General features: G+C 43.0%; 1 protein-coding gene across 4 annotated transcripts; it reads right to left on the reverse strand.

The window, feature by feature from the left end:
• Nucleotides 1-8,826: 8,826 nt before the first annotated feature.
• On the reverse strand, nt 8,827-18,638 carry LOC130375680 (proton-coupled zinc antiporter SLC30A8-like). Of its 4 annotated transcripts, none has more exons than XM_056582716.1 (10): nt 18,532-18,638; nt 16,737-16,881; nt 15,909-16,063; nt 14,466-14,612; nt 13,784-13,937; nt 13,452-13,600; nt 13,165-13,277; nt 11,699-11,804; nt 10,776-10,910; nt 8,827-10,241 (listed from the first exon to the last, which is right to left on the reverse strand). In XM_056582716.1, the coding sequence occupies exons 2-10, from the start codon at nt 16,802-16,804 to the stop codon at nt 10,096-10,098; spliced, it is 1,173 nt and encodes a 390-aa protein (XP_056438691.1). In that variant the 5' UTR covers nt 16,805-16,881; nt 18,532-18,638; the 3' UTR covers nt 8,827-10,095. The 4 variants fall into 4 exon arrangements, with proteins under 4 accessions (XP_056438691.1, XP_056438690.1, XP_056438692.1 ...); XM_056582715.1 differs by having other exon boundaries at nt 16,737-16,816; nt 18,532-18,613; XM_056582717.1 differs by having other exon boundaries at nt 16,737-16,813; nt 18,532-18,607.
• Between the last annotated feature and the right edge of the window lie 209 nt (nt 18,639-18,847).

Raw genomic sequence — 18,847 nt, forward strand, 5'->3', positions numbered from 1 at the left:
CGTCCCCTCCACGGGGAGGAGGAGCTTCACTAAAGACGGCGTAGCGTTTTATTCCCAGCGCCTCACACTCTCACACTGCACCTCCTCCACCTCCCCCACCTCCTCTACCTCCACCCCCTCCACCTCCTTTTCTCCTCTACCTCCTCCACCCCCTCCATCTCCTCTACCTCCACCTCCTCTTTCTCCTCTACCTCCTCCACCCCCTCCACCTCCTCTACCTCAACCTCCTCTTCCTCCTCCACCTCCTCCACCCCCTCCACCTCCTCTACCTCCACCTCCTCTTCCTCTTCTACCTCCTCCAACTGGGGTTTTTCACAACGCTTTTCCTCCACCAGGATCTGAACCTCACTGTTAAGTTATTAGGTACAGCCAAGCTGGTCTGGGGGGGCAGCCATGAGTGTGTGTTAGGGGGGGCCCATCCATGAGTGTGTGAGGGGGAGCCGCAGCCATGGTGGTCTGGTCGGGCCCCTGCCATGAGTGTGTGTGGGGGGGCCGCAGCATGAGTGTGTTTAGGTGGGGGCATATCCTAGGTCCCTTCTTCCATAAGGTCATTAGATTGACTCCCAGCTCAATCCCAGTATTCTTCTATATTATAGTTATATAATCAAATGTATTCTTATGAATGTTCTGTTTGGCGTTACATTAAGATGGTTCATCTCTTTATTAGTCATTGCGTACTCAACACAGAATGACTGCATATATAATAATAAAAATAATAAATGGACATGGGGAGAGAGACAGACAGGCTCCACACGGGGAGACAGAGAGACAGGCTCCACACGGGGAGACAGAGAGAGAGAGACTCCACACGGGGAGAGAGAGACAGACAGGCAGGCTCCACACGAGGAGAGAGAGAGACAGGCTCCACACGGGGAGATAGAAAGACCGACCCCCACCGGGTTTGAACCGGGGACCTTGTGGCTGTGAGGCAGCAGTGCTAACCACTGCACGACACCGGTGGTAGAGGCTGAACGTATTTGAATACATTCAGCGTCATCATCTAGTGGTAATAAGCTCAAGAAGCGCATGGACATGAATGTCCGTTCCTCCAGGACACGGCTGTGCCTGTCTTCTCATCTCAACACACCGACTCGGGTAACCCCTTATGGATTTTTCATGACGACAGATAAAAAACGACAGTGTTACCATTTACGTTTCATTTGATAAAAACGACAGTGTGACCCCTTATTTTTTTTTCATGACGACCAATAAAAAACAACAGTGTTACCCCTTATGTTTTTTCATGACGACCGATATAAAACAACAGTGTTACCCCTTATGGTTTTTTTCATGACGACCGATAAAAAACGACAGTGTTACCTGTGTTAAAAAAAATGAAATAATACATTTGATAAAAAGGACAGTGTTAACCCCTATGTTTTATTCTATACATTTCGACTGTGTTACCCCTTATGGATTTTTCATGACGACAGATAAAAACAACAGTGTTACCCCTTGTGTTTTTATTTCATGACGACCAATAAAAAAGAACAGCGTTACCCCTTATGTTTTTTTTCATGACGACCGATAAAAAACGACAGTGTTACCCCTTATGTTTTTTTCATGACGACCGATATAAAACAACAGTGTTACCCCTTATGTTTTTTTTCATGACGACCGATAAAAAACGACAGTGTTACCTGTGTTAAAAAAAATGAAATAATACATTTGATAAAAAGGACAGTGTTAACCCCTATGTTTTATTCTATACATTTCGACTGTGTTACCCCTTATGGATTTTTCATGACGACAGATAAAAACAACAGTGTTACCCCTTGTGTTTTTATTTCATGACGACCAATAAAAAAGAACAGCGTTACCCCTTATGTTTTTTTTCATGACGACCGATAAAAAACGACAGTGTTACCCGTTATGTTTTTTTCATGACGAACGATAAAAACAACAGTGTTACCCCTTGTGTTTTTTTTCATGAAGACCAATAAAAAACAACAGTGTTACCCCTTATGTTTTTTTTCATGACGACCAAAGAAAAACGACAGTGTCACCCCTCATGTTTCATTTGATAAAAAAGACAGTGTTACCCCCTATGTTTTATTCTATACATTTCGACTGTGTTACCCCTTATGGATTTTTCATGACGAACAATAAAAAACAACAGTGTTACCCCTTATGTTTTTTTTCATGACGACCAATAAAAAACTACAGTTTTACCCCCTATGTTTTATTTGATAAATATCGACAGTGTTACCCCTTATATTTATTTCATGACGGCCGATAAAAAACGACAGTGTTACCCCTTATGTTTTATTTGACAAAGACAACAGTGTTACCCCTTATGTTTTTTTCATGACGACCAATAAAAAACGACAGTGTTACCCCTTATATTTTATTTGACAAAGACCACAGTGTTGCCCCTTATGTTTTTTTTCATGACGACCAATAAAAAACAACAGTGTTACCCCTTATGGTTTTTTTCATGACGAACAATAAAAAACAAAAGTGTTACCCCTTATGTTTTTTTTCATGACGACCAATAAAAAACAACAGTGTTACCCCTTATGTTTTTTTTCATGACGACCAATTAAAAACGACAGTGTTACCCCTTATGTTTTTTTTCATGATGACCAATAAAAAACGACAGTGTTACCCCCTATGTTTTATTTGATAAATATCGACAGTGTTACCCCTTATGTTTTTTTTCATGACGACCAAAGAAAAACGACAGTGTCACCCCTCATGTTTCATTTGATAAAAACGACAGTGTTACCCCCTATGTTTTATTCTATACATTTTGACTGTGTTACCCCTTATGGATTTTTCATGACGACCGATAAAAACAACAGCGTTACCCCTCATGTTTTTTTTCATGACGACCGATAAAAAACGACAGTGTTACCCCTTATGTTTTTTTTCATGACGACCAAAGAAAAACGACAGTGTCACCCCTCATGTTTCATTTGATAAAAACGACAGTGTTACCCCCTATGTTTTATTCTATACATTTCGACTGTGTTAACCCTTATGGATTTTTCATGACGAACAATAAAAAACAACAGTGTTACCCCTTATGTTTTTTTTCATGACGACCAATAAAAAACGACTGTTTTACCCCCTATGTTTTATTTGATAAATATCGACAGTGTTACCCCTTATATTGATTTCATGACGGCCGATAAAAAACGACAGTGTTACCCCTTGTGGTTCTTTTCACAACGACTGATAACAAACGACAGTGTTACCCCTTATGTTTTATTTGACAAAGACAACAGTATTACCCCTTATGTTTTTTTTCATGACGACCAATTAAAAACAACAGTGTTACCCCTTATGGTTTTTTTCATGACAACCAATAAAAAACGACAATGTTACCCCCTATGTTTTATTTGATAAATATCGACAGTATTACCCCTTATATTTATTTCATGACGGCCGATAAAAAACAACAGTGTTACCCCTTATGTTTTATTTGACAAAGACAACAGTGTTACCCCTTTTTTTTTTTTCATGACGACCAATAAAAAACGACAGTGTTACCCCTTATATTTTATTTGACAAAGACCACAGTGTTGCCCCTTATGTTTTTTTTCATGACGACCAATAAAAAACAACAGTGTTACCCCTTATGGTTTTTTTCATGACGAACAATAAAAAACAACAGTGTTACCCCTTATGTTTTTTTTCATGACGACCAATAAAAAACAACAGTGTTACCCCTTATGTTTTTTTTCATGACGACCAATTAAAAACGACAGTGTTACCCCTTATGTTTTTTTTCATGACGACCAATAAAAAACGACAGTGTTACCCCCTATGTTTTATTTGATAAATATCGACAGTGTTACCCCTTATATTTATTTCATGACGGCCGGTAAAAAACGACAGTGTTACCCCTTGTGTTTTTTTCATGACGACCAATAAAAAACAACAGTGTTACCCCTTATGTTTTTTTTTCATGACGACCAATAAAAAACGACAGTGTTACCCCTTATGTTTTTTTTCATGACGGCCAATAAAAAACGACAGTATTACCCCCTATGTTTTTTCCATGTTGACCAATAAAAAACGACAGTGTTACCCCTTATGTTTTTTTCATGACCACCAATAAAAAACGACAGTGTTACCCCTTATGTTTTTTTTCATGACGACCAATAAAAAACAACAGTGTTACCCCTTATGTTTATTTTCATGACGACCAATTAAAAACGACAGTGTTACACCTTATGTTTTTTTTCATGACGACCAATAAAAAACAACAGTGTTACCCCCTATGTTTTATTTGATAAATATCGACAGTGTTACCCCTTATGTTTTTTTTCATGACAACCAATAAAAAACGACAGTGTTACCCCTTATGTTTTTTTTCATGACGACCAATAAAAAACAACAGTGTTACCCCTTATGATTTTTTTCATGACGACCAATAAAAAACAACAGTGTTACCCCTTATGTTTTTTTTCATGACGAACAATAAAAAACAACAGTGATCCCCCTTTTGTTTTTTTTCATGACGACCAATAAAAAACGACAGTGTTACCCCCTATGTTTTATTTGATAAATATCGACAGTGTTACCCCTTATGTTTATTTCATGACGGCCGATAAAAAATGACAGTGTTACCCCTTATGTTTTATTTGACAAAGAAAACAGTGTTACCCCTTATTTATTTTTTCATAAAGACCAATAAAAAACAACAGTGTTACCCATTATGTTTTTTTTCATGACGACCAATAAAAAACAACAGTGTTACCCCTTATGTTTTTTTTCATGACGACCAAAGAAAAACAACAGTGTTACCCCCTATGTTTTATTTGATAAATATCTACAGTGTTATCCCTCATGTTATTTCCATGTTGACCAATAAAAAACAACAGTGGTACCCCTATCAACGTTTTTACGGGGATCCGAACCTGAGCTTTTTAGAGTGTTAACCTCCGAACTTATCAATGCACCATTGAGACACCGAATTAAGTCAACACAATGGTTATACTTGACTTGATAATTCGCATGAAATAGAGATAAGAGTCTCCCAACAGAGGACATCAACCGGACTTGAACCCCGGTCTCCAGGGGGTTAGCTCCCAGCTCTCTCCACTTCCCACAGAGTTTTTTAAATAAATGATGTCTGTGGTTATATATGACAATGCAATAGACATGATAGCATTACGTTTAAAATTAAAGATATTGTGTTTTCCACAGAAATTGAGCTGCGGTCTCCAGTGTGCTAGCCAGAGTGCTCTCCACCGCACCACTGAGGCGATGCCAATACACATTAATCAATCATCAATAAACAGGATATACATGACATTAAAATGTATGTGTGTATTTCTATTGTTTCACTTATGGTTTTTTTCATGACAACCAATAAAAAACGACAGTGTTACCCCTTAGGTTTTTTTTCATGACGACCAATAAAAAACAACTGTGTTACCCCTTATGTTCTTTTTCATGTCGACCAATAGAAAACAACAGTGTTACCCCTTATGTTTTTTTTCATGACGAACAATAAAAAACAACAGTGTTACCCCTTATGTTTTTTTTCATGACGACCAATAAAAAACAATAGTGTTACCCCTTATGTTTTTTTTCATGACGGCCAATAAAAACGACAGTGTTACCCCCTATGTTTTTTTTCATGACGACCAATAAAAAACAACAGTGCTACCCCTTATGTTTTTTTTCATGGCGACCAATTAAAAACGACATTGTTACCCCCTATGTTTTTTTTCATGACGACCAATAAAAAACGACAGTGTTACCCCCTATGTTTTTTTTCATGACGACCAATAAAAAACAACAGTGTTACCCCTTATGTTTTTTTTCATGACGACCAAAGAAAAACAACAGTGTTACCCCCTATGTTTTATTTGATAAATATCGACAGTGTTATCCCTCATGTTATTTCCATGTTGACCAATAAAAAACGACAGTGTTACCCCTTGTGGTTTTTTTCATGACGACTGATAACAGTGTTACCCCTTTTTTTTTTTTCATTACGACCAATAAGAAACGACAGTGTTACCCCTTATGTTTTTTTTCATGACGACCAATAAAAAAAACGACAGTGTTACCCCCTATGTTTTTTTTCATGACGACCAAATAACATGTTTTATTTGATAAATATCGACGTTGTTATCCCTCATGTTATTTCCATGTTGACCAATTAAAAACGACAGTGTTACCCCTTATGTTTTTTTTCATGACGACCAATAAAAAACGACAGTGTTACCCCCTATGTTTTATTTGATAAATATCGACAGTGTTACCCCTTATGTTTATTTCATGACGGCCGATAAAAAACGACAGTGTTACCCCTTGTGTTTTTTTTCATGACGACTGATAACAAACGACAGTGTTACCCCTTATGTTTTTATTTGACAAAGACAACAGTGTTACCCCTTTTTTTTTTTTCATTACGACCAATAAAAAACGACAGTGTTACCCCTTATGTTTTTTTTCATGACGACCAATAAAAAACGACAGATTTACCCCCTATGTTTTTTTCATGACGACCAAATAACATGTTTTATTTGATAAATATCGACGGTGTTATCCCTCATGTTATTTCCATGTTGACCAATAAAAAACGACAGTGGTACCCCTATCGACGTTTTTGCGGGGATCCGAACCTGTTTAGAGTGTTAACCTCCGAACTTATCAATGCACCATCAAGACACCGAATAAAGACAACACAATGGTTATACTTGACTTGATAATTTGCATGTAATAGAGATACGTGTATACCAACAGAGGACATCAACTGGACTTGAACCCCGGACTCCAGGGGGTTAGCTCACAGCGCTCTCCACTTCCCACTGAGATTCATAAATTAAAAATGTCTGTGGTTATATATTACCCCGACCAATAAAAAACGACAGTTTTACCCCCAATGTTTTTTTTCATGACGACCAATAAAAAACGACAGTTTTACCCCTTGTGGTTTTTTCATGACGACCAAAGAAAAACACGAGTGTTACCCCTTATGTTTTTTTTCATGACGACCAATAAAACAACAACAGTGTTAAATTTGAATACCCTATTCAATCTAACTTTATCAATCAATATAAATATAATTTCCGGTTCACTGCTGTGAAAATGCATTCTGTGGCATATTCTCATTGCACGGATACCATGGCTCCAGATTAGATCACCTATGACTTTCTCTCAAATTAATTCATCGCTATAAACACAGGACAGGTCTCCATCACTAGGCTGCTCTCCTCGTTTTTTTAACGGGTTCGTCTTTCTCGAAGCACCGTTGGAGACTATTCGGAACAAGGTGTGAGGTTTTCCACTCCATAATTAGGGGAGGCGTGCTGGCTCACTCGTCATGATGAATGAATATTGCTCTTTCCGTTTCCATCTGCCACACAGCCAGAGCGACTGAGGCGTACCATTTGGAAAATGAGTTTCTCCATATGAATTGGATATGTCTGCTCTCCTTCAGCTCAGCTAATTGAAATGGTGTGTGTGCGTGTGTGCGTGTGCGTGTGTGTGTTTGCGTGCGTGCATATGTGTGCATGCGTTTGTGTGCCTGCATGTGCGTGCGCTTTTTTTGATGGGGTCAAATTAATAGGATTTATTATCATAAGCAAGCAAGCGAGAAATAGGAAAGAAAGACCGACAGGCCGACCGGCGTGAAGAACGCAATGTCTGTCTGCGCTCGTTAGCAGAGGCGCTATCACTGTAGCGTTTATGCGGATTATCCAGTGACACCTAGCGAGCGCATAAATCAAGCTGCAGCCGAGTTTAATTAAAAACACGAAGTATGGTTGGTACCGTGGTGCATTCTTGGAGCGGGCCTAGGGCCGGATGGCGATGATACCATGCTGGGGAATGAGTGAGTGGCATACCACTAGCACACCTTTGTAAATATGAAACATCACTTTTTGTGTCTGTTCACAGTGATTGCACTATTGCACACGTCCTCCCTATGGTAAATACTATGTATGGTCAGTGTATCTTTAATATATCTGTTAATAGGAGATTCCCACATTTTATTTTTTAATATATCGAGTATTTCATATTCTAATATCTGAAATGTATATATATTTTGTATTTAACTTTTCATACTTTGACATTAATGTTAACGCTTGTTTCTCATGCCAATAAAGCTTTTTGTAAATGAATTGAATTGAAGTAGGGATTGAGTTGACTGGTTCTCCCTGTCTGAGTGAAGTGAGGCCGGTCAGGCTGTAAATCGCACCCTGCTGAGTCACGAGTCATCAGCTGGATAGCAGAGCAACAGAATGAGCAGCCAATAAGATTACAGATGGAATGAAGTTTTCAAGATCAAGCCTGGACATTTTATTTATTAAAATCAACATTATTGCAGCCTGTTGATCGTGAAGTTGATCGTTAACATTAGACGTTTTGATGTTGTTCCAATAATAATCAACTTTACTGTGTAAGCTTTGCACAAATGTCGATTTGAAAGATGTTACATAAAAAAAAACGTCCCTTTAAAATAGAAGTTCCTGTTCTGACTCCAGAAATACTTTTTATGTTGTTCAGAGTCGAGAAGACCTATTTCTCAGAGTTTTCAGCATCACCGTTGTATATTAAGGCAACACTGGCTTCTTCAGAGGACACCGAGAAAATAAAAGGCTATTCTGGTATCAAATGATGCTGTGGGGAAGTTGTTCAGCCCCGTCAAGACCTGTCAAGAATTATTAAACTTTTCATATCATGGAAGTACTTACTGATCTACTGTGGGTCGCTTAGCAACCGTGATCCGGCAACAGATAAGCCGATGTTGAAATCATACAATCTACGGTTGAAATCAGTGGTGTTGAAAGCAAAAGGTCAAGATTAGTAATACTGTCACTGAGTGATTTGGGCAGGGGAAAGTGAATTACAGCCAGATAGAATACTGCCGAAAATATTTTATTGAATGAAAAAGAAAACGTTATTTTCACTTAACATTATGCCAAATGCTAAAATATGGTAAAATGCCACTGGTACCTTTTTAGCTACAGTACCAAGAGTATTTCAGTTTCTAACTGAAAACCGGAGACCATTTCAACCCCATTTAAAACAAGCATGGCTTAAATCATCTAGACTAAAACAGTTTGTTCTGTTCCAGCTAAATAATATACCTTCAACTCAACAAAACTGAAATGAGTATACACACAAACATAATTTAAAACACCGCACTTTTCCTTTCATAAGTTGAAAATGAAATCACCCACTGCATTTATTGAGGATTTCTCTTAAGTTGAGTTATCAAAAACACAGTCGTTAACTTATGATTTAAATGAGAACTATTCCGCTAATACCAACATATAAATGTGGTCGTGTGATGAGGATTTGTGTAAAATCAACCCCTTAGTCATCCCCAAAGCATGGGTCACATGGCAAGGTTTATGGGGTCCTTACGCAGGGTAAGGTTTATGGGGTCCCCTCACAGGGTGATGTTTATGGGGTCCCCATCACAGGGCGAGGTTTATGGGGTCCTTACACAGAGTGAAGTTTAAGAGGTCCTTACCCAGGTGGGAGGTTCATGTGGTCCCCAACACAGGGCAAGGTGTATGGGGTCCCCTCACAGGGTGATGTTTATGGGGTCCCCATCACAGGGCAAGGTTTATGGGGTCCTTACACAGAGTGAGGTTTAAGAGGTCCTTACCCAGGGGGAGGTTTATGGGGTCCCCATCACAGGGCAAGGTGTATGGGGTCCTTACACAGAGTGAGGTTTAAGAGGTCCTTACCCAGGGGGGAGGTTTATGGGGTCCCCATCACAGGGCAAGGTGTATGGGGTCCTTACACAGAGTGAGGTTTAAGAGGTCCTTACCCAGGGGGGAGGTTTATGGGGTCCCCATCACAGGGCAAGGTGTATGGGGTCCTTACACAGAGTGAGGTTTAAGAGGTCCTTACCCATGGGGGAGGTTTATGGGGTCCCCATCACAGGGCAAGGTGTATGGGGTCCTTACACAGAGTGAGGTTTAAGAGGTCCTTACCCAGGGGGGAGGTTTATGGGGTCCCCATCACAGGGCAAGGTGTATGGGGTCCTTACACAGAGTGAGGTTTAAGAGGTCCTTACCCAGGGCAAGGTGTATGGGGTCCTAACACAGAGTGCAGGTCGGTGACATTACAGGGTCCTCAGAGGGGGGTTAAGGGCGTACTTAGAGTTCAGGTGGGTTATTTCACGGGGTCCTCGCACAGTGTGCAGTCGGGCTTGAGGTCGGCCTCACGCTCCATCTGGATGGTGATAGAGTGGAAGTTGAAGGAGAGGTAGCAGGCCTGGGTCATCTCCCTCAACACCGACTGGGCGTCCACCGTGTCGTCTGCGTGAAGAAGGGGGGGAGGAGTCAGTACTGTCGTGTAAATGATAAAGCCATCGTCCAAACTGCTGGCCCCGTCTGGCTCAACTGGGAGACTCCAGGGTTAGGGGTTCGAGTCCCTTTCTAGTTCAACTGGTACAGCAAGGCATTAATGACGCCAGGGTTTAAGGGTTTGATTTCCTGTCTAGTTCAACTGGTAGAGCAAGGCATTACCCCTGCCAGGGTTAAAGGTTTCGATTCCCCGTCTAGTTCCACCGGTAAAGCCAGGCACTAACAACCCCACAAAGAGTAACTTAACATTACACAACATTCCTTCACTGCAATTCAGACAGGGAAAACATTCCAAAACATTTAAACTAAAACGTGTTAAAATACGAAAGAGAAAAAGCAGTCTCATCTTTTTGGCGATACCAATAAAAATAGCAAAATAAAAATAGCAAAATAAATCTAAAATATGAAACATGAATTCCGCAAAACAAACAGTAAGTGTCGCCCTTAACCGATTGATAAGGAGGCGCAGGCGGGTGGGGGTCTCACCGATGGCGACGTGGGCGGACAGCACGGCCTGGTTCATGGTCAGGGCCCAGATGTGGAGGTTGTGGACCGCCGTCACCCCCTTGACCGCCAGCAGGCGCTCCCGGACCTCCACGTACCTCACCCCCGACGGGGTACCTGTGGTCGGGACGGAGCGTGTGAGGCAGGGGGGTTTCCCATGCTGACCCTTGACCCCCCCCCCCCCCGGATATTTTATGAAGTAAAGCCCATTTTCATTGTTAATCTTTGCCTTGTTTCCCTGTTCAGAAAATTACCTAAATTACTAATTTACCTCGAAATGGGTAAAAATAAATAAAAGGAGTTAACTTCCGTCCTTTACTCTGTACTTGCAAATTGGTTCCAGATTTAGTTTTTCATTGAATAATGAAAACATTTTTTCCCGAGATTTGATAGAACTGCCCTGGAATTGATCAAAGTGTCCCGCCAATGGAGCTGGCCCAGGCAGGAAGGCGTGCGCTGTGACTGAGGCCACTTCCTGACCCACTGGGGTCCCTCCCCTCCCACGACCCAAATATCGGTCACCACCCACTGAAGGGTTACCACCCGCTGATGGAACGCGACACAATGACGGGCCACGACCCACAGATGGGTCGTGACCGACCCACAGATGGGTCGTGACCGACCCACAGATGGGTCGTGACCGACCCACAGATGGGTCGTGACCGACCCACAGATGGGTCGTGACCGACCCACAGATGGGTCGTGACCGACCCACAGATGGGTCGTGACCGACCGGTGGCCCACGAACAACTGATGGGCCACGACCCAGGACCAATTGTTTGGTCGCAACCCACCGACAGGTCACGACCAAAACCAACCGATGGGCCACCACGACCCACTGATGGAAGGCCACCGATTTTCTAGGTGGGGGTGAACACACGTAGACGAGAGTGTGACGGGCGCACCTTCCATGAGGACGATGAGGATGTCCCTCAGGATGGTCACCGTGGTCCCAAGGACGAAGAGGGAGAAGAGGAAGGTGCAGATGGGATCTGCTATTTTATACTCGGGCTGGGGAGGAAACACGCAGAACAGAAGACCACTTATTTGAAGTACAGGAATTTTAAAAATTCAGACTTTCCTAAGTCAAGGCAAGTAAGGCATTACTTGCCTTTTTAGAAAAGTCTTTTAACTCTGCGTTAGGCCAGGCAATCAAAGTGTATCGATATAGCATCCCCGAACAAAAACTTCAACTTTTCAGAGGTTATTTTACCAGGATGATCAATAAAGTGCATCAATCGTGTATGGAACTGAGTCATTGTTTTTATATGAATGGCTTCTTTCATTATTTCTATAGTAAGGGGGGTGTTTGGTTTGAGTGGAGGAACACTGCTCTCTGTCAGGTCCATCTTCTATCTATGTGTCCTATGAATGATTCACTACAGTAGTCTCCAGTCCCCAGTGTAGCCAGAGGGCTGAGAGAGATGCTATAGCACATGGTTAGCACATGGTGATCACAAGGGAACAGGCAGACTATACAAGACAAACTGGAGATTTCCAAAGGAGTTCCTTGTTTTTTCTCTTATTTATGTTACATGAAGAAATACTATTATTTTTTACTGTGCTTTAGAAAGTTAGACTTACTAAATATTTTATATTTTACTTGGAGCTGAAAGATTTTAACTGAAGGCTGCTTCATGCAAAGAGTAAACTCCCTTAGTTTGATACTAAGGAAACCATTTGATACTATTTTACATTAAACATCGAATAGCATTTTATAGTAGGAGTTTAATAGTACTTAAAACCTAAGTAAGTGTGCGAGTAGAATTTTAATTTCAAGTTTTACATCAAAGCAAACTTTTACTCCTCACTGACTAAACAGTAGACTTACAGGATACATTGTGCAGACATCGTAAGACCTTAGTCTACTTTTAAATCAGAAAGTACTAGGTTGAACTTTGATCTTTCTAGTCTATTAGGCCACACGTACCGTTTACCCCTCACTTACTAAACATGGTAACAACAGACAGGATTCATCTGGGTTTAATTTGGCAGTTTTTCTAGACTTTGCACGACATCAGAATGGTTATAGGTCCCATGACATGCCACCAGGTGTGGTTAGCCGTTACAAGCAGTTTTGGAAATATGCCCCTTATGACATCACAAGTGGGCGTGTCCACCTAGATGTGTGACGGATAGATGAGCAACGTTTGCTACAGTCCACTGGGTAGGCTGGTAGACTGATCAATTCAGCACACATCTAGGTGGACACGCCCACTTGTGATGCGGCTTGTAAGGCTATTCACACTCACCACCTGGTGGCATGTCATGGAACCTTTAAATTCCCCTTCGCTAAGCAGCAACGCGTAACACTTCTCAACACGTCCAGCAGGGGGCGACCTTGGACAGACGGACCGAGCGAGCCACTTACCTTGAAGTAGATGATGACGGCGCTGACCATGACGCTGACGCTCTGCAGGAGGTCGCCCACCACGTGCACGAAGGCGGCGCGCACGCTGGCGTTGGCCTGCTGGGCGCGCTTCCCTGGGGCGACGCCACAGAGAAAACACGCACATGGTCATCTTTTTGTATGGTCATATTGAGGTTGAATCAAATCAAAATGGCGTCAAACGTTTATCCGTTTAATGAAACCATTTAATATAAGTAAAAAAAATCAAAAACAAACTAAATCTAAAGATGAAATGGCGTGTGTCGTACCCTGCTCAACTCCTTCCACGTCCTTGTCACCGTGGTTACCGTGGCCGTGGTTGGCGTGTCCGTCCTCTCCCGGGGCGTGGCTGTGACCATGGGAACTGAGCCCTCCGTGGGAGTGGCCGTGTCCTGATTGGTGCAGGGTGAGCGCCATGCTGTCCAACCGGGAAAACAGAGAGCGGCGGCCATTACTATTTACGTTCACGACAGCGCATCCATTCTGCTTCCTCTTCCCAGTCTGTCGTCATCATCAGTATCCTCAACGGTCTTTAAATGTAATTCTTTATAGACATAAACCAACATGTGCACGTGTGCACGAGGGTGCACGTGTGTCTCACATGATGTTGGCGATGACGGCGCAGCCGGAGGTGATGAGCATGATGGTGCCGTCGATGACGTAGTCGTCGCTGACGATGCGCTCCACGGCCAGGTACACCAGCACCCCCGTCACCAGCCAGATGGTGAACACAGACAGCAGGGCCCCGAGGATCTCTACCGGGACAGACCGCCAGCACCCGCTGTTACCCAAAGCACCGTGAGGGAGGGAGAACTCTACCACCCACTGTTACCCAAAGCACCGTGAGGGAGAGAGTGAGTGAGTGAGTGAGTGAGTGAGTGAGTGAGTGAGTGAGTGAGTGAGTGAGTGAGTGAGTGAGTGAGTGAGTGAGTGAGTGAGTGAGTGAGTGAGTGAGTGAATACTCTACCACCCACTGTTACCCAAAGCACAGTGTAGAGAGTGAGATTCAGTGAGTGAGTGTATTTGAGAGTGAGTGAGTGAGTGAGTGAGAGAGTGTGTGTAGAGAGAGTGAGAGTCAGTGGGTGAGAGAGTGCGTGTGTGAGGGAGTGAGGGTAAGTGAGTGAATGCGTGCCAGCGCTGTGCCAGTCGTAGCTCAGCGTGTGTACTATTGTGTGTGTGTGTGTGTGTGTGTGTGTGTGTGTGTGTGTGTGTGTGTGTGTGTGTGTGTGTGTGTGTGTGTGTGTGTGTGTGTGTGTGTGTGTGTGTGTGTGGCGTAGGCGTACCAGCGCGATGCCAGCCGTAGTTGAGCGTGTGCGTGGCGGGGCGGGACGAGAGCCAGAGGGAGCAGAGGCTGATGATGAAGCTGGTGAGGTCCACCAACAGGTGGGCGGCGTCCGTCATCACCGCCAGGCTCCCCGCAAAGTACCCCCCTGCCCCCCCGCAACACAGGGAGCATCACAGTCCTTATATCGTCGCCGAGATGGACCCAAGGCCAGCTTCAAACAGGACCGTACCGGTCTGGGCGACCAGACCGTCGGCGCGGTCTCTTAAACAACACCGGCGGCCTCACTTCAACATCCCACATCGATGTTAAACCGCTTTGCTGATTCTGAGTGTTTCCTGCGTGATACACTTGGACCCGAATATGAACAATAGCGGTATAGCACTCTGGTCTTTGGGCTCAGACATTATGTGAAGAACTTGGGCAGTACTGAACCGACAGCGATATATTATTTCTAGAGCTGTCAAGCGATTAAAATATTTAATCGTGATTAATCGCATTAATGTCATAGTTAACTCACGATTAATCGCGATTAATAACAAATTATTTAAGCTAAATATCACCTTGATTTTTTTGTCCCATAATTCTTCTCATTTTAATTCGCTTATCAACATGGTGATTTGCATCGGCTTGCCTTGTGCAAATGATTTTTTATTGATAACAACATTGGCATATACTGATCAAAACAGGACGATACAAAAAAAGAGCCTATAGTGCAATTAAACGACTGCTTTGAACAAATGTCATTTGAACATAGCAGTCAGGCTACTGCTTCTTTGTTTTGAGCCAAAGAAAAAAAGAAAAAAAAAAGTTTTTTGTTTTTTTTTTATAAAATAATTTCGTTAATTGCGCGATAATTTTTTTAACGTCGTTAAATTTGGTTTGCGTTAACGCCGTTAATAACGCGTTTAACTGACAGCTCTAATTATTTCTCTTCCTTCTGACAAATGTACTTATTGTAACTTGGTCACTTTGGATAAAAGCGTCTGCAGAAATGCCCTGAATGTGAAGGGACATGTCCTTGATCCACTGTTATGCTGCGCCCTCAAACTCTTTACGGAGTAGAGGGCCGATATGAGTCTAAGACTAAATTGCTTGATTGTCTTTGATTATGTTCAGGGCTCACGGCTAAACAATCTTTTCGGTAGAATTGGTACAACGGAAGATGTTGCGGGAGACAGTTACGAGGCGTCAGGTCAGAATCAACAAGACAAAAACTTAGAGATGGAGAGAGGAACGAGGAGGAGGAGGAGACCTGGACAGGGAGAAACAACAGGGTGAGATGGACAAAGAGGAGAGGAGGGAGAGAGAAGGAGAGGAGGAGGAGGAAGAGGAAGAGGAAGAGGAAGAGGAAGAGGAAGAGGAAGAGGAAGAGGAAGAGGAAGAGGAGGAGGAGGAGGAGGGGGGATGTTGGAAGGGGGAGGAGGAGGAGGAGTCGGCTCACCCACGATCTCTCCGATCATGAAGATGAGGCAGATGACCGACACCACGTACAGCCTCTCCCTCGCCGTCTTCCTCTCGCGCTCGCGGTCCTCCTTGGCGCGGCTGTTGTCATGGCAATGCTTGACGACGCCGTCAACGCCATCTTGGTATGGATTACTGAGGAAGAAAGAAAGCGTTTGGTCATACGTTGGTGGTCATATCAGCAGGGTTTCAAACTTGGTGATTGGGGTTAAATTTCATCACACGTGTAAAGCACTTAATACATTAAGCTTGGTATCCTTAGGAAATCCCCTTATAGTGTTTAAGCAACATGAACTATTAGGACAAAAACTCTTCTATAAACTCTTCTCTCTCCTTGAATCCGACAGCAAGGAAACAAGGGGAGGGAGTAAATCTTGAGATGGAAGAGAGACAAAAAAGGAGGGACAGAAATAGTAAGGGAGAGAACAGCCATTCTGAGGAACAGCCATAACATACCCCCTTCTCCTCCCTGTGAGTTCCCTTTGCACACTACTCAAACCCCGGGGGGCTTAGCACTGTGTGGAGAGGGTTGATTTAATCAACGGGTCGTGGGCACAGGTTTTGCCCACGACCTCCACCCAGACAAACTGATGTAAAAGTCCCAGTCACATTTCGCCTCGTCACATTTCACTCAAACCAGCAATAAAGATGAATAAACAGATTAATACAATAAATAAGTAGCATTAAAGCGGGTCTGACTACGATTCAACCTACAGACATTGTAAAGCATGAATAAAAAAAACGAAACAAGAATAATGATCACGATTGAACCGAGTTATTAGTAGCCTATAATTAAATTATAGCCTACCTGTCCGCGGAATATGTGGGAATGGTCTCCGTCAAGAGGTGAGCCTTTTCCTTGCTCTTCTTGAACATCTCGAACTTCTTCTGAGCAGATCAGAGGATGGTAGGTGGCAATAAAACGGAAATGTTTGAAATATTTCCTTTGGACTCTAGGAAAACAAACAAATAATCTTCCGAAAATCCCTTAACCAGCACTTTACAACAAAAACCTTGACTGTCTGGGACCACCAACCACCAGTGCGAGTGTGTGTTTGCAGCACAGGGGATGCCTTGTGACTACCAGGATCGCAGCGTTCCCATCCTAGATAGTCAAGTGTGCAAAAGTGGTCTTCAAGTATGTTTAAACCTTGTGACCGCAAATGCCCACCGTGTGCAAAACGGTGCGACCGCCTGCAGCTCTGCTAGGCGTGACGCTGGGGTTCAGGGGCCTGCCCGTAATTCCGACACCTCATTGTTCCGACTCCTCGATGGTCCGAAATATTTCACATTAGATCGACATGCCACTATGCGGACGGTTCAATGCTCCGAAAAAAGAACCCATTGGTCCGAAGGTCCGTTTGTCCGACTTTTCAAAAAGGAGGCGCATTAGGCCGAAGGTTCAATATGCCGAATAAGCCAAGGCGCAATTCCACATGTGTGATTATGAAACCCAAAATAAAAGACGATGTAGTCTACGTTCCAGCAGTGCACTTCACCAAGCCAGACTGTTGCTGTGGGCTTGAACGGTCACAAGAGGTGAATTTATGAAGCGCACGTTATACAAGGAAGGACTAATACTTTTCCCGTAAAGAAGTCAAACTGAGTGAAAAACAAATATAATTGTTATCTTTAGTAGCTGTGTGTGGGCCTATATGTGTGGTTTCCTGTGTTTACAGTGGGCTTTTAGCCTAAACAATTTAGCTGGTATTGATTTAGTCAAACGTCTAATTCTCAAAACACACACACACACACACACACACACACACACACACACACACACACTTGACTAAGTACACGCTATGAGGTATAAGTTTGACTAAATCAATACCAGCAAAATTGTTTAGGCTAAAAGCCCACTGTAAACACAGGAAACCACACATATAGGCCCACACACAGCTACTAAAGATAACAATTATATTTGTTTTTCACTCACCGTTTGACTTCTTTACGGGAAAAGTATTAGTCCTTGTAGGCCTATAACGTGCGCTTCATAAATTCACCTCTTGTGACCGTTCAAGCCCACAGCAACAGTCTGGCTTGGTGAAGTGCACTGCTGGAACGTAGACTACATCGTCTTTTATTTTGGGTTTCATAATCACACATGTGGAATTGCGCCTTGGCTTATTCGGCATATTGAACCGTCGGCCTAATGTGCCTCCTTTTTGAAAAGTCGGACAAACGGACCTTCGGACCAATGGGTTCCGTTTTCGGAACATTGAACCGTCGGCATAGTGGCATGTCGATCTAATGGGACATATTTCGGACCATTGAGACGTCGGAACAATGAGGCGTCGGAATTACGGCACCGGGGTTCAGGGGTCGACGTAAACCCCGTGAAGACCTCCACTGTTGTTATATTATAAGGGTCCTCCTGATGTGTTGGGTTATCTAGGGCCTAGCAGAGGGATAGCAGAGGTCCGTTTAAACGGCCTCGATCGACGCCATCAATCTACGATTCAAGCCTGGTGGGTCGGATATGTCTACTCCTTAACTAATGTCTGAAGGACAACAGCGTGTCAGTTCAGTCATTAACTGAATGCAAATTAGCTTTTCAACGTGTGGACCTATATCCTATCCTATTTCCTGGCTACTGCACCTACCAACTCCAAGATGAGCACTGAAAGTGGATCAACGCTCGCTCTGATCAGACACCAAACACTACTGAAGAATTTTGTTTCTTCTTCCAGGCTGCCGTATGATTGTTCACCAGAAGGGGGCGACGGAGCAGCGTTTAACAACCACCGACGCATCCTGTTGAGGAATCTAACAATAAAAATATTGCTGATTCAGAATCCATGAAATTGAAGTCATAGTTTGGGTAAAATAAGCATTCCCCATGCCCTAGGACCCTTTGAAACGTTAATGCCGTTTCGGCTTTGTGCTATCGTAATTCTGCGTAGCCTACTGCGTAAGATT

Source organism: Gadus chalcogrammus, chromosome 22, assembly GCF_026213295.1.
Source record: "Gadus chalcogrammus isolate NIFS_2021 chromosome 22, NIFS_Gcha_1.0, whole genome shotgun sequence".
Taxonomy (NCBI): Eukaryota; Metazoa; Chordata; class Actinopteri; order Gadiformes; family Gadidae; genus Gadus; species Gadus chalcogrammus.